The sequence below is a fragment of the Scyliorhinus torazame genome, chromosome 3, assembly GCF_047496885.1.
Source record: "Scyliorhinus torazame isolate Kashiwa2021f chromosome 3, sScyTor2.1, whole genome shotgun sequence".
NCBI classification, from domain to species: Eukaryota; Metazoa; Chordata; class Chondrichthyes; order Carcharhiniformes; family Scyliorhinidae; genus Scyliorhinus; species Scyliorhinus torazame.
Window position 1 is genome coordinate 87,418,739 of NC_092709.1, and position 25,295 is coordinate 87,444,033.

Consider the following 25,295-nt stretch of genomic DNA (forward strand, 5'->3'; position numbering starts at 1 on the left):
CACGTCGAATGGGCCAGAAAAATCGTGCTCAATGGTTGGAGAACTCCCTAACTTGCTGAGTATTTCCAGCATTCTTGGGTTTATTTTCGATTTCCAACATGTGCATATTTTGCTTTTTCACCATTGCCCGCTGCTCTGCATATTTTCCGGATGGTTTGCAGGTGTCCCATCCGTGTTTTGAACCACATTCCACCTCATGGTGAAACATGTCACAGCAGCGTATTTGTAATTTTCTTAACCTGAACATCATCGTCACTGCAAATGTGCCATTTTGCCAACTGAGAGATCACACTAAAGTATTAAATGCAAGGGAATATAATCTACTTCTTAGAAATATGTTACTCTGGTTTAATTTTGAGTTTGGTGATTCCGTGCAGTTATAATCTTCAATTACTATTACAATCTTAAATTACTACCACACTCTTCAATTACTGTTATAATCTTCAATTACTGTTACAATCTTCAATTACTGTTACAATCTTCAATTATCGTTACAATTTTCAACTCAAGACATAGACATAGAAATAGAATTTACGCGCAGAAGGAGGCCATTCGGCCCATCGAGTCTGCACCGGGTCTTGGAAAGAGCACCCAACTTAAGCCCACACCTCTGCTCTATCTCCGTAACCCTGCATAACCTAAGGGCAGTTTAGCATGGCCAATCCACCTAACCTGCATATCTTTGGACTGTGGGAGGAAACCGGAGCACCCGGAGGAAACCCACGCAGACACGGGGAGAACGTGCAGACTCCGCACAGACAGTGACCCAAGCAGGAATCGAACCTGGGACCCTGGCGCTGTGAAGCCATAGTACTAACCACTATACGACCATGCTGCCCACAAGACAAATGTGACTGAGGGTTAAAATAGCCATTGCCACAAGGTGGCACTATTACACCACACACTGGTTAATGATTATCAGTGCAGACATCCAATTCTATTGAAATTAAAGGAGTTTCAATGGGAGGTGGAAAAATACAGGAGCTGACTCCACATCTAAAATGACCACGCCCATGTATGTAGCACATTTAATGTCAGGAAAATGTTGCAAAGTAATTCACAGGTGCAAAAGGCAAAATAATTGGACAAAAACAAATGAGAAATTAGGCTTGATTTTAGCTGTCCGAGTGGTCGGCACTTGAGTGAGTTAAAATCTTGCCCACCAATAATTAGGAGGAGCAGCCAAAAATTTGGTCAAAGAGGTGGGCTTTGAAGAGGGTCTTATGGGGAGGGGGAAATAATTCCAGAGAATGATGCCTTGTCAGTTAACGGAACTGTTACTGGTGGGGTGAACGTAGGGGGTTAGAGAAATAGATAAGGGTGGTATTAGCCACTACTATTGCTTTGCTCCTGAGGCTGAGAGTGAATCACTTCACATTGTGGTCTCCTGAAAGCAAGTGCATGGCCCAACTTTATGTTATGGTGATGCCTACGAATGTAGCACTGTAGAAATTTACGGTTGAACAAAAATTTAACTTAATCAATTGATTGGATCTGAAAGCTGCTGAGTTGTGATGCTTTGAAACTTTAAAAATTCTGATTATACATTCAAATTTAAGAGAGAAACATAAAGGCAGGAAATTGCCTTTTATAGAGAGCACTCAGATCCTGAGCAGACCAGCTGGCGAGTGTATTCGCAGACATCCTCAACACCTCACTTCTTCGCTCTGAGGTTCCCACCTCCTTCAAGAAGACCACCATAATACCAGTACCAAAGAAGAACAAGATAGCATGCCTAAATGACTACCGACCGGTGACCCTGGCATCTGGTATCATGAAATGCTCCGAGCGGCTAGTCATGAGACGGATCACTGCCAGCCTCCCAGATGGCCTCGATCCACTGCAGTTTGCCTATCACCGAAACCAGTCCACAGCAGATGCTATCTCTCTGCCCCTACAATCAACACTCGAACACCTCGACAACAAGGACACCTGTCAGACTACTGTTCATAGACTCCAGCTCCGCCTTCAACACCATTATCCCGACAAGACTAATAACCAAACTCTGCAATCTTGGACTTGACCCCTCCTTGTGCAGCTGGATCCTTGACTTCCTCACCAACAGACCGCAATCTGTCAGGATAGGCAACAGCACCTCCTCCACAATAGTCCTCAACACCGGGGCCCCTCACGGATGTGTGCTTAGTTCTCTATTGTATTCCCTATACACACACGACTGTGTGGCAAGATTTAACTCCAATTCGATCCGTAAGTTTGCGGATGTTATGACTGTGGTGGGTCGTATCTCAAATAATGACGAGTCAGACGACAGAAGGGAGATGGATCACTTGGTTGCATGGTGTACCGAAAACAACCTCTCTCTAAATGTCAGCAAATCCAAGGAACTGATCATCGACTTCAGGAAGCGTAGTACGACACATGTCCCCATCTACATAAATGGCTCCGAAGTGGAGATGGTCGATAGCTTTAAGTTCCTGGGGGTCACCATCACCAACAGTCTGTCCTGGTCCACTCACATTGATGCAACAGTCAAGAAAGCCCAACAACGTCTCTACATCCTACGGAAGCTAAAGAAATTCGGCATGTCTGCATCGACTCTCGCAAACCTCTTAGAGAGCATCCTACCCGGCTGCACCACAGCTTGGTACAGCAACTGCTTGGCCCAAGATTGCAAGAAACTGCAGAGTGTGGTGAACTCAGACCAATGCATCACACAAGCTTGCCACCCTCCCATTGATTCTGTCTATACCGCCCGCTGCCTCGGGAAGGCAGACAGCATTATCAGAGACCCTTCATACCCAGGATTTGTTCTCTTCCTGATCTTTCCATCAGGCAGAAGATACAGAAGTCTGAAGACTCGCACATCCAGACATAGGAACAGCTTCTTCCCCACAGCTACTAGACTCCTTAGCGAGTCTCCCTCGGACTGATCTGTTCCCTGTAAGACGTGAGGACGCCCTATGCTGCTTTTGTTCATATTTTTCTTTTTATTGGCCCATGTTCCGCACTGTAACCAATTATTAGTCAATATACTTTGTCTATTATTCTTTTTGTCTACTGCGTATGTACTGTGTATATCCCCTTGGCCGCAGAAAATTACTTTTCACTGTACTTCATACCTGTGACAATAAATCAATCAATCAATCAATTTATCACAGAATTGAATCATAGAGAGGAGGAGGGTGTTCAGCCCATCATGTCTGCACCCACCCTCTGAAAGACCACCCTACCTAGGCTCCAGCCCTCACCCTCTCCCTGTAACCCCACCTAGGGGCAATTTAGGATAGCCAATCCACCTAACCTGCACATCTTTGGACTGTGGGAGGAAACCGGTGCACCCGAGGGAAACCCACGCAGACAGGGGAAGAATGTGCAAACTCCACACAGTCACCCAAGGTCGGAATCGAACCCGGGTCCCTGGCGTTGTGAGGCAGCAGTGCTAACCACTATGCCACTGGGCCGCCCAAATTATACAATGGAAAAATATTTCATGAAGAAATTTACTGATATACGACTAAATTAGCCCAAACAGTCTGTTTGAAAGGACATTTGAAAGGGCGAGCAGGAAAGAAAAGCACAGCTGTAGGAACAGAGGGTCCAGAGGAAACAGCAGCCAGCGAAACGTGCACCTTCTCAGCCCATTACAGCAAATTTGCAGAGACTGCCGGGCCAGAATGGGGCTCCTGAGCCACACTGGGCGATATTTAACATAGCTGTCGTGTTGGGTGTTCTGGTCTACAAATAGGTCAACACGGCTGGAGATGGTGTAACTCTATTTTATTAACAACTCAACTGTAATAACATACTGTAAGCTTGGGTACGTGCATTACCAGCTTATCTGTGGACCCTGTCCTATCACTATCTAGGTGAGGCACTCAGCATATAGTGAATGTCTGAGAGGCAGGTTGTGAGCTCTGTGCTCTGAGCTGGCTGCTGCTAGAATGAGCGGGAACTCTGGTGTCCCCTGTCTTTATAGTGCGTGTGCTCTCAGTGGTGATTGGCTGCGATGTTGTGTATACTGGTTGGTCCTACTGTATGTCCATCAGTGTGTCAGTGTGTGTGTGATTGCACCATGATATGCTGATGTATATCATGACATTCCCCCTTTTCGCAAAGAATATGTGCCTACATGAGAATAAATAAAGTGTAGTGAGTGTGTCTGATCATGTGTGGGCATTATTTACATCAATATGTACATGTGGCTATACTATATACACGGGAAGGTGCCAGGTGCAGAGGAAAACTATGTTACACCAAGAACGAAACAAACGCTATTAACAAACGATGAAAAACTCTTAAACAGTACGGCAGAACAAGTCAGTGAGTCCAATAGTGCAAGGTTTATAAATCAAGTCTATGGGGTGGGCGATGAATTCGGGTTGACTGCCTCAAGGGTGGTTCAGGATCCACCGGCTGAGGAATGGGCCAGGCCACGGTCGAGTGAGGAGGAGGCAGGGTATCCGGAAGCTCAACAAAGTCCATGTCAGGGACACCAGGAGGGCGTGGCACCAGTGCAGAATTTCGTAGCGAGCATGGAACCAGATGAAGGGCACGCCAATTGCAGCGGCGAATGGAGCCATCAGGCAAACAAACCAGGAACGAGCGGGGAGCACCTGTCTAAGAACCTCAGCGATTGCCGACCACGTGAGACCCTTCAGTCCCATGAGTTGGTCACGTCCCCCTGGTCGAAGGTGGGTGTGGACCTGTTCCATGCGCTCGGCAGGGACTACATCATCATCATCGACTACTTTTCCAGCTATCCTGAGGTCATACGCCTGCACGACACCACGTCATTGGCTGTTATCCGGGTGTTTTAGCCACCCTCCGGAAGATGTATGCGGACATAATCTCCAGGCACCAGGGCAGGAAGATCAGTCGCCCGAGCATCATGAGCCGCCTTGTGTTGCTCACGCTCTTGTTGCATCCGCCAAAGCACCGGAGCATGGTCGAGGTCTGGGACGTGAATGGACAGCACAGTGGTCCTGAGGGTGCGACCCATAAGCAGTTGGGTCGGCGATAGGCCCGTGGACAGTGGGGCCGAGCGATAGGCCAGCAAGGCAAGGCAGAAGTCAGATCCTGCACCAGCAACCTTGCAGAGGAGCCTTTTTGCAATGTGGACGCCCTTCTCTGCTTTGCTATTTGACTGGGGGTGCAGGGGACTGGACGTCACGTGTGCAAAGTTGTACGCACTAGCGAAGGAAGACCATTCCCGACTCGCAAAGCAGGGGCCATTGTCTGACATCACGGTGAGCGGAATGCCGTGCCGAGCAAAAGTCTCCTTACAGGCACGGATAACAGCCGATGACGTGGTGTCGTGCAGGCGTATGACCTCAGGATAGCTGGAAAAGTAGTCGATGATGATGATGTAGTCCCTGCCGAGCGCATGGAACAGGTCCACACCCATCTTCGACCAGGGGGACGTGACCAACTCATGGGGCTGAAGGGTCTCACGTGGTTGTGCCGGTTGGAACCACTGACAGGTGGGGCAATTGAGCACAGTGTTAGCAATGTCCTCATTTATTCCCGGCCAGTACACAGCCTCTCGGGCCCTCCGCCGGCACTTCTCAACGCCGAGATGGCCTTCGTGCAGCTGTTCTAAGACAAGCCGGTGCATGCTGTGTGGGATCACGATGCGGTCCAGCTTCAGGAGGACACCATCCACGACTGCCAAGTCGTCCCGAATGTTGGAAAACTGTGGGCATTGTCCCTTGAGCCACCCGGCCGTCATGTGGCGCATTACACGTTGCAGAAGGGGGTCAGCCGCAGTCTCACGGCGAATGTGGGCAAGGCGTTCGTCAGTGGCCGGCAGATTGGCAGAAGTGAAGGCTACATGTGCGTCAACTTGGCCAACGAACCCCTCTGAGTCGGACGGAGTGTTGACTGCCCTGGACAGAGCGTCTGCTATGATCAGGTCCTTACCTGGGGTGTATGCATGTTGGAAGTCGTATCTCCGGAGTTTGAGCAGAATGCGCTGGAGGTGAGGGGGTCATGTCATTAAGGTCCTTTTGGATGATGCCAGCGGGCGATGGTCGGTCTCCACAGTGAACTGGGGAAGGCCATACACATAGTCGTGGAACTTGTCAACGCCAGTCAACAGGCCTAGGCACTCTTTCTCAATTTGCACATAGCGCAGCTCTGTGGGGGTCATGGCACGTGACGCATAGGTGACAGGGGCCCATGATGAGGCGTCATCTCGTTGCAAGAGGACCGCCCCAATGCCGGATTGGCTGGCGTCAGTTGAGATCTTCGTCTCCCTTGCAGGTTCGAAGAACGCCAGTACCGGGGCGGTGGTGAGCTTGACCTTGAGCTCCTCCCATTCACGCTCGTGGGTGGGAAGCCACTGGAATTCAGTTGTCTTCCTGACAAGGTGCAGGAGAGCTATGGTGTGGGAAGCAAGGTTAGGGATGAATTTTCCCAGGAAGTTGACCATTCCTAGGAAGCGTAGCACCACCTTCTTGTCTGTCGGCTTCTGCATAGCCGTGATGGCTGCCACCTTGTCGGCATCCGGCCGCACCCCCAACTGGGAGATGTGGTCCCCCAAGAACTTGAGCTTGGTTTGGCCAAAAGAACATTTGGCTCTGTTAAGGCGCAGGCCCTGGTCCCGTATCCGTTGAAAGACGCGTTGGAGGCGACTGATATGCTCCTGCGGTGTGGTAGGACAAATAATGATATCATCCTCATAGACGCGCACGCCTTCGATGTCCTCCATCATCTGTTCCATGATGCGATGGAACACTTCAGAGGTCGATATGATTCCAAATGGCATCCTATTGTAGCAGTATCTGCCAAATGGAGTGTTGAAGGTACACAGCTTCCTGCTGGACTGATCCAATTGAATCTGCCAGAAGCCCTTTGAGGCATCAAGCTTGGGAATATTTTTGCCCGAGCCATCTCGCACGTGATCTCCTCGCGTTTGGGTAGAGGGTAATGTTCCCTCATTATATTGCGATTTAAGTCTTTCGGGTCAATACAGATCCGGAGCTTGCTGGAAGGCTTCTTGATGCACACCATGGAGCTGACCCATGCAGTTGGCTCCATCACCCGGGAAAGCACTCCTTGGTCCTGAAGGTCCTGCAGCTGCTGCTTGAGGCGGTCCTTGAGGGGAGCTGGGACTCTGCGAGGTGCATGAACTACCGGGGTGGCATCCTGTTTGAGCAGGATTTTGATTTTGTATGTGTAGGGCAGTGTACCCATGCCCTCAAAAGCATCCTGGTTGTGAGAGAGGATTGAGTTTAGTTGCGCCCTGAATTCCACATCTTGGAAGTCAGACGTGCCTTCTGGAGAGAGAGAGAGTGTACTCGCTGAACGAGGTGGAGGAGTTTGCACGCCTGTGCGCCTAGCAGAGTCCTTTGAAGAGCCCACGATCTCGAAGGGTAGGATGGCTTTACGCGGGTTGTGCGTCACTTCGAGTTGGCACGACCCCGTGGCGGGGCTGACGTTGCCATTATAGTCGACCAGTTGACAGATGGATGGAGGAATTGCTGGCTTGACCCTCAGGGTTTGAAGTGCTGACCATGCGAGGAGATTTGCGGAAGCACCCGTGTCCAGGCGGAATGTGATCTGGGATCGGTTGACCGTCAGGGTGGCACACCACTCGTCGTCCAGATCAATGCTGTGCACCGACAGCGGCTGGTGCGTTCGACTCGGGGACAGCTTGTTCTTGTTGATGACAGCAATGCGGAAAGGCTCCCTGTCCTCAGTGTCACTGGTCTGTATGATGTCAGGATCGGACTCGGTGAACGTGGGTAGAATTGTCTGAACATTTCTGCGAGGCTGGTTAAACTGTTGCGAGTTGGCAGGCTGAGGTGCTCGACAGCAGGCAGCATAGTGGCCAAGCCTGCTACAGCGTAGGCATTGTCGCGCTTTGGCCGGACATTGCCGCTTTAAATGGGCGGAGCCACAGTTGCCGCACGTCATGACATCAGTGCATTTGTTGCGCCACCGCGCATGCGCGGCGCGGTCTTGCGTATTGCGTGCCTGCGCATCACGTTCCTCTGCGTCAACATCCCCTCTTTTGCCGCATACAAGCGCGGGAGGGCTCGGAAAGCGCGCAAAATGGCCACCCTCCTCCGGGCCGCGGGCTGGGAGGTACTCGATCGGCCAGATCCGCTCCGCCTCGTGGGGCCCTGCCGCGCCGTTTCAGCTGCCTGGATGTGTGAGTACCGGCTGGTGGCATTCTCATGCAGGACGCAGGTCTCGATGGCCTTCGCTAGGGTGAGTTGCTTGATTTTAAGGAGCTGCTGGCGCAGGGTGTCCGACACGACCCCAAAAACTATCTGGTCGCGTATCATGGAGTCAGAGGTGGGCCCATAGCCACAAGACTGCGCGAGGATGCGGAGGTGAGTTAAATAAGACTGGAAAGGCTCATCCTTACCCTGCAGGCGCTGCTGGAACAGGTACCTTTCGAAGCTTTCGTTAACTTCAACGCTGAAGTGTTCATCAAATTTTAGGAGCACCGTCTTGTATTTGGTTTTGTCCTCGCCGTCCGCGAATGTAAGGGAGTTAAAGATGTAGATGGCGTGTTGCCCTGCCGTGGAGAGAAGAAGGGCAATCTTCCTGGTGTCCGATGCATTCTCCCTGCCTGTGGCCTCTAGGAAGAGCTGGAAGCGCTGTTTAAAAAGCTTCCAATTCACCCCGAGATTGCCAGCGATGCGTAGCGGCGGCGGCGGGTTGATGTTCTCCATGCTGCAGGATGGTGGACTGCTGATAAGTTGCAGGTAGGTCTCACAGGGGCTAGTATGCGTCCACTCCTGGAACCATGTCATGTTGGGTGTTCTGGTCTTCAAACAGGTCAACACGGCTGGAGATGGTGTAACTCTATTTTATTAACAACTCAACTGTAATAACATACTGTAAGCTTGGGTACGTGCATTACCAGCTTATCTGTGGACCCTGTCCCATCACTATCTAGGTGAGGCACTCAGCACATGGTGAATGTCTGAGAGGCAGGCTGTGAGCTCTGTGCTCTGAGCTGGCTGTTGCTAGAATGAGTGGGAACTCTGGTGTCCCCTGTCTTTATAGTGCATGTGCTCTCACTGGTGATTGGCTGCGATGTTGCGTATGCTGGTTGGTCCCACTGTATGTCCATCAGTGTGTCAGTGTGTGTGTGATTGCACCATGATATGCTGATGTATATCATGACAATAGCCTTGACCAGCATGATGCAAACCATCGTCCTACGGCATGAAAGGCTGACACAGAGAAAATCAATAATAAATTGACAATAGTAAGTTGAAATGAGTTCCGACAAAAGGTTATTGACTCTAAACTTGAACTCTGGCCCAGACTGTTGCAACGATGGACAGACTTTCTGTTGTGGCGGAAATCCTAGAAATGGCCAAAATTCCCACATCCTGCCCCCTAACCCGGCATTTCCCATCTTTGTGGGGGTGAGACGTTCGCACGTGCATGATTTGCAGAGGCAGCTGGTCATTTATTTAACCAACCGTCTCCACTGAAGTGAGATTTTGGGAAATAGGAGTGCGGAATCCAAAGTGTGCAGATTAGAACAGTAAGAGGAGGTCAGAACTTGGTGTATTCACTTGGATAGCTAGGAATATGGTCCCAGGAAACATTTGGAAAAGGTAAGGCATCCTTTGGGATTGTTAAAAGTGAACATGACCATACACAAATTGTTTCTTTAAACACAATGCCAGAGCATAGAGGTAGGCCTTGCACCCAGCCTGCCTCTGCACCCGGCAGCCTCCGCATTAGTCCCCAAGTTGCCCGCCCCAACTCCTGTTTTAGCTCTCTTCCCACCCCACACTGAACGGAAATCTGACCTACGGACGGACATTTGCCCGCCATTCCCCGACTCGGCAAACCCGACCTGGGGATGAGAAATCAGGCCTCTGTTTCTCGCTCCACAAATGAGATCAGACTTATTGAGTACTCTCAGCATTTTCAGTTTTTATTTCAGCTCTACCTAAAGGCATAACAGGTGCAGACGTTAGCGATGGGCACTTTTTTTTTTTAAAATAATATATTATTGAAAATTTTTGGTCAACCAACACAGTACATCGTGCATCCTCCACACAACACTGTAACAATACAGATAATAATGACCTTTTTAAATTTAAACAAAAACAACAACAAATAAATAAATATTAAATAACAAAAAATAAAAACTAGCCCTAATTGGCAACTGCCTTGTCTCAGGCCACACACCCCCCCCCATCCCCCCCATCCCCCCCCCCCCCAAGTCCTGGGCCGCTGCTGCTGCCTTCTTTGTTCTCCCCCATCTATCTTTCCGCAAGATATTCGACGAACGGTTGCCACCGCCTAGTAAACCCTTGAGCCGACCCCCTTAGGACGAACTTAATCCGCTCTAACTTTATGAACCCCGCCATGTCATTTATCCAGGTCTCCACCCCCGGGGGCTTGGCTTCTTTCCACATTAGCAATATCCTGCGCCGGGCTACTAGGGACGCAAAGGCCAAAACATCGGCCTCTCTCGCCTCCTGCACTCCCGGCTCTTGTGCAACCCCAAATATAGCCAACCCCCAGCTTGGTTCGACCCGGACTCCTACTACTTTCGAAAGCACCTTTGTCACCCCCATCCAAAACCCCTGTAGTGCCGGGCATGACCAGAACATATGGGTATGATTCGCTGGGCTTCTCGAGCACCTCGCACACCTATCCTCCACCCCAAAAAATTTATTGAGCCGTGTTCCAGTCATATGTGCCCTGTGTAATACCTTAAACTGAATCAGGCTTAGCCTGGCGCACGAGGACGACGAGTTTACCCTGTTTAGGGCATCTGCCCACAGCCCCTCCTCAATCTCCTCCCCTAGCTCTTCTTCCCATTTCCCTTTTAGTTCGTCCACCATAGTCTCCCCTTCGTCCCTCATTTCCCTATATATATCCAACACCTTACCATCCCCCACCCATTTCTTTGAGATGACTCTGTCCTGCACCTCTTGTGTCGGGAGCTGCGGGAATTCCCTCACCTGTTGCCTCGCAAAAGCCCTCAATTGCATGTACCTGAATGCATTCCCTTGGGGCAACCCATATTTCTCGGTCAGCGCTCCCAGACTCGCAAACTTCCCATCCACAAATAGATCTTTCAATTGCGTTATACCTGCTCTTTGCCACATTCCATATCCCCCATCCATTCCCCCCGGGGCAAACCTATGGTTGTTTCTTATCGGGGACCCCCCCAGTGCTCCGGTCTTTCCCCTATGTCGTCTCCACTGTCCCCAAATCTTCAGTGTAGCTACCACCACCGGACTCGTGGTATAGTTCCTTGGTGAGAACGGCAATGGGGCTGTCACCATAGCCTGCAGGCTAGTCCCCCTACAGGACGCCCTCTCTAATCTCTTCCACACCGCTCCTTCCTCCTCTCCCATCCACTTACTCACCATTGAAATATTAGCGGCCCAATAATACTCACTTAGGCTCGGTAGTGCCAGCCCCCCCCCTATCCCTACTACGCTGTAAGAATCCCTTCCTCACTCTCGGAGTCTTCCCGGCCCAAACAAAACCCATGATACTCTTTTCTATCCTTTTGAAAAAAGCCTTCGTGATCACCACCGGGAGACACTGAAACACAAAGAGGAATCTCGGGAGGACCACCATCTTAACCGCCTGCACCCTCCCTGCCATTGACAATGCTACCATATCCCATCTCTTGAAATCTTCCTCCATCTGTTCCACCAACCGCGTCAAATTTAGCATGTGCAATGTGCCCCAATTCTTAGCTATCTGGATCCCCAGGTAACGAAAGTCTCTTGTTACCTTCCTCAACGGTAGGTCTTCTATTTCTCTACTCTGCTCCCCTGGATGCACCACAAACAGCTCACTCTTCCCCATGTTCAATTTATACCCTGAAAAATCCCCAAACTCCCCAAGTATCCGCATTATTTCTGGCATCCCCTCCGCTGGATCCGCCACATATAGTAGCAGATCATCCGCATATAAAGATACCCGGTGTTCTTCTCCTCCCCTAAGTATTCCCCTCCATCCCTTGGAACCTCTCAGCGCTATCGCCAGGGGCTCAATCGCCAGTGCAAACAGTAATGGGGACAGAGGACATCCCTGCCTTGTCCCTCTATGGAGCCGAAAATATGCCGATCCCCGTCCATTCGTGACCACACTCGCCACTGGGGCCCTATACAACAGCTGCACCCATCTAACATACCCCTCTCCGAACCCAAATCTCCTCAACACCTCCCACAGATAATCCCACTCCACTCTATCAAATGCTTTCTCGGCATCCATCGCCACTACTATCTCCGTTTCACCCTCTGGTGGGGCCATCATCATTACCCCTAACAACCTCCGTATGTTCGTGTTCAGCTGTCTCCCCTTCACAAACCTAGTTTGGTCCTCATGAACCACCCCCGGGACACATTCCTCTATTCTCATTGCCATTACCTTGGCCAAGACCTTGGCATCTACATTGAGGAGGGAGATTGGTCTGTAGGACCCGCATTGTAGCGGATCCTTTTCCTTCTTTAAAAGAAGCGATATCGTTGCTTCTGACATAGTCGGGGGCAGTTGTCCCCTTTCCTTTGCCTCGTTAAAGGTCCTCGTCAGTAGCGGGGCGAGCAAGTCCAAATATTTTCTGTAAAATTCAACTGGGAATCCGTCCGGTCCCGGGGCCTTTCCCGTCTGCATGTTCCTAATTCCTTTCACCACTTCTTCTACCGTGATCTGTGCTCCCAATCCCATCCTTTCCTGCTCTTCCACCTTGGGAATTTCCAGCCGATCCAAAAACTCCATCATTCTCTCCCTCCCATCCGGGGGTTGAGCTTCATACAATTTTTTATAAAATGTCTTAAACACTTCATTCACTCTCTCCGCTACCCGCTCCGTCTCTCCATCTTCGTCTCTCACCCCCCCTATTTCCCTCGCTGCTCCCCTTTTCCTCAATTGGTGTGCCAGCAATCTGCTCGCCTTCTCTCCATATTCATACTGTACACCCTGCGCCTTCCTCCATTGTGCCTCTGCAGTGCCTGTGGTCAGCAAGTCAAATTCCACATGCAGCCTTTGCCTTTCCCTATACAGTCCCTCCTCCGGTGCTTTCGCATACTGTCTGTCCACCCTCAAAAGTTCTTGCAGCAACCGCTCCCGTTCCTTACTCTCCTGCTTCCCTTTATGTGTCCTTATTGATATCAGCTCCCCCCTAACCACCGCCTTCAACGCCTCCCAGACCACTCCCACCTGAACCTCCCCATTGTCATTGAGTTCCAAGTACTTTTCAATGCATCCCCTCACCCTTAAGCACACCCCCTCATCCGCCATTAGTCCCATGTCCATTCTCCAGGGTGGACGCCCTCTTGTTTCCTCCCCTATCTCCAAGTCTACCCAGTGTGGGGCATGATCCGAAATGGCTATAGCCGTATATTCCGTTCCCCTCACCCTCGGGATCAATGCCCTACCCAACACAAAAAAGTCTATGCGTGAATAGACTTTATGGACATAGGAGAAAAACGAGAACTCCTTACTCCTAGGTCTACTGAATCTCCACGGGTCCACCCCTCCCATCTGCTCCATAAAATCCTTAAGCACCTTGGCTGCTGCCGGCCTCCTACCAGTCCTGGACTTCGACCTATCCAGCCTTGGTTCCAACACCGTGTTGAAGTCTCCCCCCATTATCAGTTTTCCGGTCTCTAGGTCTGGGATGCGTCCTAGCATTCGCCTCATAAAATTGGCATCGTCCCAATTCGGGGCATACACGTTTACCAACACCACCATCTCTCCCTGTAATTTGCCACTCACCATCACGTATCTGCCCCCGTTATCCGCCACTATAGTCTTTGCCTCGAACATTACCCGCTTCCCCACTAATATAGCCACCCCCCTGTTTTTCGCATCCAGCCCCGAATGGAACACCTGCCCTACCCATCCTTTGCGCAACCTAACCTGATCTATCAGTTTCAGGTGCGTTTCCTGTAACATGACCACATCTGCTTTAAGTTTCTTAAGGTGTGCGAGTACTCGTGCCCTCTTTATCGGCCCGTTAAGCCCCCTCACGTTCCACGTAATCAGCCGAGTTGGGGGGCTTCCCACCCCCCCCCTTGCCGGTTAGCCATCATCTTTTTCCAGCTTCTCGCCCAGTTCCCACGCAGCTGTATTTCTCCCAGACGGTGCCCCCCCGCCCATCCTTTCCCGTACCCACCCCCCCCTTTCCCCAGCAGCAGCAACCCAGTAATTCCCCCCTCCCCCCCCCCCCCCCCGCTAGACCCCCCGCTAGCGTAATTACTCCCCCCATGTTGCTCCCAGAAGTCAGGAAACTCTGGCTGACCTCGGCTTCCCCCCGTGATCACGGCTCGTCCCGTGCGGCGCCCCCTCCTTCCTGCTTCTCTATTCCCGCCCCTCCCTCGGCCCCGCCTCCCATGGCCAACGCCCCATCTCCTCTCCCTCCCCACCTCCCCCCATCACCACCTGTGGGAGAAAGAAAAGTTACCATACCGCAGGATTAATCATACAATCCCTCTTCGCCCCCCCCCCCCACTCGTCCCACCACTTTGTCCAAACGTTCATTTTCGTAGTCCAATCATTCCAATTTTTCTTCTACAATAAAAGTCCATGCTTCATCCGCCGTCTCAAAGTAGTGGTGCCTCCCTTGATATGTGACCCACAGTCTTGCCGGTTGCAGCATTCCAAACTTTATCTTTTTTTTGTGAAGTACCGCTTTGGCCCGATTAAAGCTCGCCCTCCTTCTCGCCACCTCCGCACTCCAATCTTGATAGACGCGGATCACCGCGTTCTCCCATTTACTACACCGAGTTTTCTTCGCCCATCTAAGGACCATTTCTCTATCCTTAAAACGGAGAAATCTCACCACTATGGCTCTGGGAGCTTCTCCTGCTCTCGATCCTCGCACCTTAACTCGGTATGCTCCCTCCACCTCCAACGGACCCGTCGGGGCCTCCACTCCCATTAACGAGTGCAGCATCGTGCTCACATATGCCCCGACGTCCGCCCCCTCCACACCTTCAGGAAGGCCAAGAATCCTCAAGTTGTTCCTCCTTGCGTTGTTTTCCAGTGCCTCCAACCTCTCCACAGATCGTTTCTGGTGTGCCTCCTGTATCTCCGACTTCACCACCAGGCCCTGTATATCGTTTTCATTCTCTGCTGCTTTCGCCTTCACGACCCGAAGCTCCTGCTCCTGGGTCTTTTGTTCCTCTTTCAGCCCTTCAATCGCCTGTAATATCGGGGCCAACAACTCTTTCTTCATTTCCTTTTTTATCTCCTCCACGCAGCGTTTCAAAAACTCTTGTTGTTCAGGGCCCCATATGAAACTGCCACCTTCCGACGCCATCTTGGTTTCTGCTTGCCTTCCTTGCCGTTGTTCCAAAGGATCCGCTGCAATCCGGCCACTTTCCTCTCCTTTTTCCATCCGTGTCCAGGGGGAACACCCTTCTGGTTTACCGCACGGTGTTTTCAGCCATTAAAATTGCCGTTGGGGCTCCTATCTAGAGCCCAAAAGTCCGTTCCACCGGGAGCTGCCGAAACGTGCGACTTAGCTGGTCATCGCCGCACCCGGAAGTCAGCGATGGGCACTTTTAACAACAGAAAACTCTCAAGTGCAGAGACTGATAATTGCTTTTCCATTCATTTTGAAATGGAATATTACAACACACTCAACAATTTTATAATAGACATACCATGGTTAAATATTGAGGCGTATAGTGCACTTTGCATCATTTACCATTGCTCACAAATAATAGTGTGGTCAGCATTGAGATAACGTTTGGTGTAACGTTTGTGATAGGGGCTGCAAATCCATTCACTACTTTAAACATAATGGACCTGTGTTCATTTTATAAATGGCATACGTCAAAATAGTAGACTATTAAACACCAAAATGTGTAATAAAAAATGTCTGAAGTTCAGAAACACAGATGTAAAAGCAAGTGATGTGATCCCAAGATAACACAACCCAACAATAATTAATAATGGCCACGCACAGTATGGAAAGCTAAGGCCATGTAGATGACAGAAATAAACAGGACAGACATCTCCATGATCTCCCAAATTATTGCTATTTCTCACTCAACCTGCGGTACATCTTCGATATTTGAGGGAAAGGCTTCTTTTATTGACAAAAGTAACTCTAATCTTTATGAAGATGTCGCTGTAAAATTAGATGTCCTCAAGTTTCAGTGTCTAGCTAAACTTACCGGTGGAGTGAGTTGCCTGGAAACCTTTCCTCTGTACAGATGCATCTGAAACAAATCTGATAAACATTTTGTTTCCGGTGGAGATGACAGGAGCTGGACTGATGCTGCCACAGAATCGTCCCAGGATTGCAAATTTATCCGTCTCTCCATCAAACACTTCCAGATGATCATAAGCACATTCCTGGTGTTGTTCGATCTCAAATTCATTAAAAGCCTAGGAAGAAAAACATAATTGACTGTGAAATGGTTTCTCCTGACATACTTGTATTGCACAATAATAATGCTTATTAAAAACTAGATCAACCACCACGAGGGGAAATTGGATGGGACTTGACAGTCAGGAAGAATTCTCGACTTCAGCAAAATGTTGGAGATTTTATTCAATTTGATGTTTTAGTTTCACCATGGACTCAAGCAGTGAATTGAAGATCTTGATCATAAAAGAAGCAATATGCTGCTTTGGATGTAAGTGTGCGACCTAATCTCCAAAGAGCCAGATTCTAAAGGCTGAATTTAACGCAATCCGTCACAGCGGGAACCCTGACAGCACTTCATCACAGGAGAGAGCCCGAGTCGGTATACCGATGACAGTAAAACCTTCCACGATTAAATAGGAAGGCAGAAGGGGCTGATGTGGGATTCTCAGTCACTGGTGGCAGGATGTCCATTAGGATAATTAATAAGTCAATTGGTGCCCACTGTCCCTCAAACCTCAGCAAGTTAGCAGTATACCTCAGGCGTTTTATAGGGGTTGCATGGCTTCCCCACCCCCTCGAAAGGTTGCCCAGCAAATTTCCAATGGGCTATCCCCAACATTCTCTGACCAGTTAACAAGGTCCTCCATCACCCCCACAAAATCCAGTCCTAAACATGAATATTAAACTTCACGTTTTATCAGGCAAATTGCTAATCTATAATATTGATGACACTGCCCAGTATGTGACTTCAGATAGCCTCATGTTCTGAGGCATCTTGTAGAATGTCATACTAAGATATCACAGATGTAATGTATGTCCTAACTATAGACATGTTCCCCATCAGGTAGCGAGCATCCATCACGTAGCTTATTAATAGTTAGCTTCCCAGATATTTTCCACACAGCACAATATCCTGCTCAACAAACAGATAAGTAGTGGGCAGGCTGTGTAATTTAACCTTTATGTCACAACTCAATGAAACCTCTTTGAGCATCATCTGTGGTGAATCAATGATCTTTTGGATTTTAAAAGTTTAAGATTCAATCACTGTCCTTCAAACATGGTGGTCTGCAAGGCAGTTATCATTCTAGTGGGAGGTTGGTTAGCTCAGTTGGCTGGGCGTCTGGTTTATGATGCAAAGCAATGCCAATAGCATGGGTTCAATTCCCACACCAGCTTAGGTTACCATGAAGGCCCTGCTTTCTCAACCTTGTCCCTCACTTGGGGTGTGGTGACCCTCAGGTTAAATCCCTACTAGTCAGCTCTCAAAGGGGAGAGCAACCTCTGGGACTAAGGCCACTTTTATTGTTCTAGTTGATATCACACTCCACATCACAAATCCTTTACCTCAACGATCAACCTCAGATCGTGACCAAATCCCTCAGCTCTGCAATTGAATGAGGGGTAGATTAATAAACAAATGATCTCCACTATAAAAAATGAAACTCTCTGAAGCTCTAATTTTCCTGTTCCTGTACGTTGGTGATTGCCTGGACAAGGTGAATACAAGAAAATTGAGAGGGAAGAAAGCCACATCCCTCATGAAGGTGCCTGATTTTCAGTCCATTCATTTAAGTGTGTTGAAAATCAAATGGGTTCCATTGTGGGTATCGTTTCCTTCCCACTTGCTTTCCTAGTACTCACTGTGCCCAGGCTAATGAAGGATCCCAGGAGCAGAAATCAAAAATGTCCCTGGAAAGTGTTTGGGAAGTAAAGCAATGATCAATCTTCAGCTTGCAGTCTTTGCGGTGTTGCTTTGACAGTATTATGCAGTTTCCTCCTATCACCATATTTATTATGCAGAAAGCTATCATTTAATTGTATTAGAAGTGGCAGGTACAGGTGGGCCATGTAGTTTACTGATATTATAGATGAGATAGCCAACCATGCTTTAAAAATAGCTATAGCACACTGCACCTTGGCTGTCCTGTGGTAACCTCGGAGAGTGCGCTATTCTCCTTGTGGTTTATAATGTAGCTAGAAAGATACAGACCAACCAATCAATGAAACTAAATGTATAATTGTTTCCATAGGCTGATGTCATTCAATGACTTACTTTTATTGTTTCAAAACGATGCTCATCATTATTCAGCAAGGGATATATGAGATGGACAACACGAGAGAAAAGGAAATAGAAAATTCTGAAAGGCTAAGTGAAGCAGATGAAATGGGCGGCAGAGTATAAATACCAGCATAGGTGGAGTGGGCTGAATGTTTTGCTCCTGTGCCGTATAATCTGTGCAATTCTACGCAATACAACAGCACTCAGTTCCCATTTAGGCAAACACCACCTATAGGGTCTCAAGCAACTTAGAAAATAGACTTGAACATGCATTTAAAGATCAGTATCTCCTTTAACCTACTCCCTCTTTGCAGTTTTAGTGAATCTGATAGATAAATATTTGATGCAGTAGACGGTACTGGGTTATGGGAAGAACATGGAGCAATGGGATTTATTTAGGATGGTTCCAGCAAAGAACCAGACACAATGGGGTAGATCTTCATCTCTGTCACCTGTGCAGTAATGTGGTCGAGTGGATTACTAGCCACCCTTTATTGAGCTCATCTAATTACTGCTCAACAATAAAGATGGAAATACCACAGGCGATTGTGATTCTGCAGTATTTAAACATTACTTTCTGATTATATTTTGTGATCCTTGTGAGAATTTTCTCAGCACTTGGGTTTGAGTACAAGAACCTGAATATTTTATATTTAGTGCTGTAACTAGTAGGTAAACATTCACAGCTGGAGACCAGAGTGGTCCTTATGTTTAAATTAAATATTCTCAATTTCATCCAGAGGCTAATCCAAAGGTTTTCTGCACTTAAAATAATGAGAAAATTAAGCGTTCTTGCTAAATGGTGCTGAAGTGTTCTCCAAATCCTTTATTTTTAGAAATCTAACTACTCAGTCATAGTTCAGCAATTTCATATCCAGGAATTAGCCTGAAGTCATATTTACAAATAGAGTAACTCGTGCACCTGCAAGTTGATTTGCAATAACAAATGGATATTCTCATTTTATGATTATGGAGTGCGATCGAACCAAATGGGACCCATGTCCCATAGCAAGCGCATTTAGCCACGTGTTTCACGGCACCCACAGAGCCGGGAAACACACTATCTAACGTGACTCCGGTTAGATGCAGGCCCACACTGGGGAACATGTGGCCGAGGCCATGCTTAGTCCTGTTTTCTGCACTAAGGAACCCCTCTCGCTGAAACTCCTCAATGCAAGGAGAGATTGGGACACCATTTCTGATCTCTTGAGCCCCCGGGCGTGACCTCCGCAAAGCCCCAGCTCACCTATAAGGGGGTCCTCGCACCCCCCACTTCACCTCACATGCATAGGGCACCCCCAGGCCCAATCACCGCCAAGCAAAAAATACCAGCTTGTCACATTAGCACTGCCAGTCTGGCAGTGCCAATTCTGACACCTGGGTGGCACTGCTAAGGTGCCAGGGTGTCAGGCCGGCACCAGCAGTGCCAGGGTGAAACCCAGCCCAGAGGGCAAGTACCTTAAAAAGAGTGATTAGGCTCTGGGATGGTGAGCAGAGAGGAGATAAAGAGGTGTTATGCCTACTATGATTGGATGGTAAGGTGTCATGGGAAGAGGGTGAGGTGTTGGGGGTGATGGAGGAGTGGGCCAAGGTATCCTCAAAGGGAAGGGTCCCTGCAAAATGCTGACAGGGGGAGTGAGGTGAAGATGTGTTTGGTGGTGGCATTATGCTGGAGTCAACGGAACTGGAGGAGGATGATTCTTTGAATGCGGTGGCTGGTGAGGTGAAAAATGAAAACAAGGACCCTATCCTGGTTCTGGGAGGGAGGGAAAGGGGTAAGAGCAAAGGTGCGGGAGATGGGTACGCAGTTGAGAGCCCTGTTGACCACAGTGGGTGGGAACCATGATTAAGGAAGAATGAAGACATGTCAGCAGCACTATTCTGGAAAGTGGCACTTGGAAATTTTCAGGATCCGTTCGCCATGGGCGCAGATCCTGTTATGGCCACTTTACTTTCGCAAGAGGGCCATAATGAGATTTGCGGCAGCGAGATCTCATTTTGAGAGCCTCCCTGCACCCACTGTCGGCGACATAAACAGATTCATGCCCAGCGAGGGAGTGAATCTAAGCAGGCGACCACAAGGGAGCTAGCACAGATAAGGGACGGGAACAGTATAAGAACATAAGAACTAGGAACAGGAGTAGACCATCTGGCCCCTCGAGCCTGCTCCGCCATTTAATGAGATCATGGCTGATCTTTGTGGACTCAGCTCCACTGTCCGGCCCATACACCATATCCCCGAATCCCTTTATTCTTTAGAAAGGCATCTATCTTTATAAGAACATATGTTCTTATATGTGACGTATGTTCGTCACAGTGCCAGATGAGACTGGGGGCTGTACACCTCAGAGCCCCCGGAGGGGAACCCGAAGATGAAACAATTCCTGGGCGGGCTGGGCATAACGGCGGTGAGAGAAGAAAAGAGAGAGGCACTGGAAGCACCATTAGGACTGAAGGCGGTCATGGAGAGCTTTAACCCCATGCAGTCAGAGTAGGCAGCTGGACTGGACGGGTTCCCAGTGAACTTATACAAGACGTTTGCGGCAGGACCGGCCTTACACCTGCAGGAGATGTTCCACGACTCACTGTCGAGGGAGTCCTGCCACTCATTCTGGCACAGGCCTCGTTATCATTGTTCCACAGAAAGGACAAGGACCCGACGGAGTGTGGGTCATATAAACCCATCGCGCTACAGAACACTGATGCCAAAGTCCTGGCCAAGGCTCTGGCAAGGTGACTGGAGAGTTGGTTCCTAGAAGTAATCTCAGAAGTTCAGATCAGGTTTGCCAAGGGCAGACAGCTAACGGCGAACATCCGATGCCTGCTGAAACGTGATCATGACCCCATGCGGGGAGGCGACCAAGGATGGTGAGGTGATCAGAAGTCATCAGCTCCCTGAACGCAGAGAAAGCCTTCGACAGAGTCGAATGGAGGCACCTCATGGAGATACTGGAATGTTTTGGGTTTGGGTCAGGGTTTACCTCGGGGTGAAACTGCTGTAAAGCGCTCCCATTGCGAGCATACGGACGGACACCACCAGTTCTGGCTACTACAGAGGCACGAGGCAGGGAAGCCCATTGACCCATTCGGGCAGCACGGTAGCATTGTGGATAGCACAATTGCTTCACAGCTCCAGGGTCCCAGGTTCGATTCCGGCTTGGGTCACTGTCTGTGTGGAGTCTGAACATCCTCCCTGTGTGTGCGTGGGTTTCCTCCGGGTGCTCCGGTTTCCTCCCACAGTCCAAAGATGTGCAGGTTAGGTGGATTGGCCGTGATAAATTGCCCTTAGTGTCCAAAATTGCCCTTAGTATTGGGTGGGATTACTGGGTTATGGGGATAGGGTGGAGGTGTTGACCTTGGGTAGGGTGCTCTTTCCAAGAGCCGGTGCAGACTCGATGGGCCGAATGGCCTCCTTCTGCACTGTAAATTCTATGATAATCTATGACCCCATAGCTATTCGCCTTGGCAATTGAGCCACTGGCTATCGCTCTCAGATCAGCGAAGGGGTGGAGAGGTATCCAGAGGGTAGACAGAGGGCACAGAGTGCCACTCTATGCAGTTGACCTGATCCTCTAAATCGCAAACCCCTCGCCAGCATGGGAAAGATAATGGAATGCTTGAGGGAGTTCGGAGTCTTCTCGGGATACAAACTTAACCTGAGCAAAAGCGAAATCTTCCCGGTGAACCCCAGTGGTGAAGAGAGGAGCTGGGAATGCTGCCGTTCAAACTGGCCCAAACCAGGTTCCGATACCTGGGGATCCAGATAGCCCATGACTATGCACAGCACAATAAGTGGAAGCTGTCTAGCCTAGTGGAGGAGGTAAAGAGAGACCTGCGGAGGTGGGGCTCACTCCCGCTCTCCCTGGCAGGAAGAGTGCAGACAAGAAAAATGAACGTGTTGCCAAGGTTCCTGTTCCTCTTCATCGCCAAAGACTTCTTCACCAAGGTGGATAAGTTAATCATGGCATTTGTGTGGGCTGGAAAGAACCCCAAGAGCAACAAAAGCGTCCTACAAAGAAGGTGGAGCATGGGAGGCATGAACCTCCTATTCTACCACTGGGTAGCAAACACAGAAGGGGGTGTGGGGGTGGCTGGGAGAACCCGATGCGGAATGGGTGTGGATAGAGAAGACCTCCTGTATTGGATCATCCCTCCGTGCACTATCCACTGCCTCACTCCCATTCCCCCGAGACAAGTACTCGAGGAGCCCGGTGGTGGTGGCTACCCTAAGGACCTGGAATTAGCTCAGACACCACTTCAAGAAATTTGGTAACATGTCTGCTGTGGTCCCCTTCTGCAGAAACCTTAGATGCATCCGGCGAAAATAAATGCCACCTATTAAACGTGGAGAAAGGACAAAGGGGTGCAGACAGTAAGAGGCCTGTACGTCGAGGGTAGAATAGCGACCAGGGCAGACCTAACAGTGAAACACCAGTTCCCGAAAGGGAATGAGCTCCGATACTTACAACTACGGGACTTCCTTTACAAGGAGACTGCAACATTCCCCCAGCTATCCGGACACATCCTACCGGGCAGAATGTTAGTGACGGACAGGTTAGGGGTGGGTAAATGTGCCAACATGTACGGGCAAATGTTAAAATATGTAAGGACCCTACTGGACGAAATACAAGAAAGAAGGGAGGAGGAACTGGGCATGAAGATAGGGGGAGGACTCTGGATCGAGACACTGATAAGGTGAACTCACCTCCTCATGCACAGGCCTGAGCCTAACTCAGCAAAAGGTGGGGCACAGGGCGCACTTGACTAGGATGCTAATGAGTGGGTTCTTCCCGGAGGTGAAAGATAAATGTGAGCGGTGCCGGGGAGGTCTGGCCAACCTTGTTGGGTTTTGGACCACCTTTGTCGAGGCCATGTCCAAGTTCGTATGGGGTGAGCATGGAGCCATGCTCTTTAGTGGCAGCCTTCAGGATGTCGGAGGAGCCAGAGCTCTTCATGGGGAAAGTGGCTGATGCCCTGGCCTTCGCCTCCCTGATTGTCCAGGGGAGACTCCTGCTCAGATAGCAGTCGGCAGCGCCATCCAAGGCTGCAGACTGGCTGTCCGACCTAGCGGAATTCCTGAAACTGGAGAAAATAAAATTCGCCATCGGGGGGGTCAGAAGAAGGCTTTCACTACACACGGAGGAAATTCATCAGCCAAGACCTGTTTTTGACCAGCAACTAGAGGAGGTAGCACCCAACACACAGGGGAAGTGATATGTGTACTCTACAATTGGGGCACGAGGCCCATGAGCTGCACTACAGAAGCATACCCCAAAAGAAGGGCAAGTTCTCCAGATGAGACCTCACCATCCTTGGTGGGCCTCGCCCAAGTGTACTGCGCGCTGGGACTAAACCCCCCCGACCCCCACAGATGACATCAGGGTTTTCTTTTTCTTTAAACCAGAGAGTTACCATGCCCGTCACGATCTGCTAATAAAGACCACGGCAGCAAAATGTATAGCACAAGTGCATATTTAACTGCATAGTGTCTAGAACGAGTTCAAACATGTCTAATACCTATTTCTGTTACCTGTTCTTTTTCTGTTTTTGATATTATTATGACTACTGTGTTTGTTTTATTTCCCTTGGCAGACACTATTGTATAGTCGGACTATGTGTGTGATGTCTGTCTGTCATAAAATGAAAATCTTTCAATAAAAATATTGTTTAAAAATTTAAAAAATAATGCACGGCTGATCCTTCCTGATCATGCAGTACAAACTGCAAAAGAAAAATTTAATGCTGGATCGCTAACATTTCTTTTTTTAGAATTATGATATATAGTTTTAACAGCAGACTAGGGATTAAGATGCACCTCATATTAATAACTGAAAGTAGTAAAATACAACATACTGTTAATACCACATTTTGAATCCCTTACAGCAAACCCATCTAACATAATTCCATGTGGCATCCAGCCAAATCACTAGTGGTTTGCACTCTATACTAATAGCTGCCCTTGAAAAGGAGTTCCACAACCAAATTCTGAATTTCAACAGCACGTGAAAATTCCTTGCAGAAAGCATTTGATCGGAACCAAAGAGTTGAGTGCATTATTTTGTCTAGATTAAGAAATATACATTAATCCTCAAGTACTCAAAACCGGTGTCGATTCCAACTCGTGCGATGAGGCAAATATTAACAAATCCCTTAAATATAGTTAAACATATTTTATATTCTAAAGAAATATAAATCAATTAGATCTAGTTTTGGACAAGATCAGTAAATATCTCAAATACTCCTGGACCATACGTGATATGAGTTTATGCACAGAGTAAAGCTATTTACACTCTCCCAGTGATGAAAGGTACTTCTCAGTTTACATTAATTGGGAGGGAAACCTCTGTTTGCTCCAGTTTGTCATTTTAAGCTCCCAATACCACAAGATAAATTTGCCATGTGGTTCTTTCAATCTCTTGCTACAACTTCAGTTCTTTCTTATTTTGAAAATACCAAAGTGTGAATATGCTGTTTAGTGTTTTATAGATTAAACAGAATTAACAGAAAGTACAAAGTTTTATGGTATTTCCATTTGTTATTAATGTCAATGGCTGCACAGCACTTCATAGTTGACTTGCCAAACTGCGGTTTTACATAATGGAAAAGCTAAATAAGCCTTTTTGATTCAGAAACATTTATTCTCATTTTTAATTGGTGGCATTAATGGTGGCACACCGGAAAGTTTTTGGATGTGGAGACTGCCAATTCTAACTGCAAGGTTACAATCAGATAAATCCAGGTTCATTACCTGACTAATGGGTGGAGTAGTAATTTGGTGGCAGAAAAATGCAGCCAAAACCCTATGGGAGGGAGATTCTTGTGCGATCAGAGAAAGTTGGGATTGAGGAGGCTCAAAGCTTCCTTGCCAGATCTGGAGGGAGCACTCCTACAGAGATAATTTGCGGTAATTTTTGGGGTCTTACCTCAGGCTCTTCTGGCCTCTTG

The 25,295-nt window shown here is 48.7% G+C and overlaps 1 protein-coding gene across 2 annotated transcripts in view; it reads right to left on the reverse strand.

Moving 5' to 3' along the window:
- Nucleotides 1-25,295, reverse strand: part of LOC140408560 (tolloid-like protein 1) — a 537,833-nt gene that overhangs the window by 15,600 nt on the left and 496,938 nt on the right. For both annotated transcript variants that reach the window (XM_072495934.1, XM_072495936.1), the window contains one exon: nucleotides 16,092-16,305. In XM_072495934.1, the coding sequence (XP_072352035.1) occupies nucleotides 16,092-16,305 (214 nt within the window). The remainder of the gene's footprint in view (nucleotides 1-16,091; nucleotides 16,306-25,295) is intronic.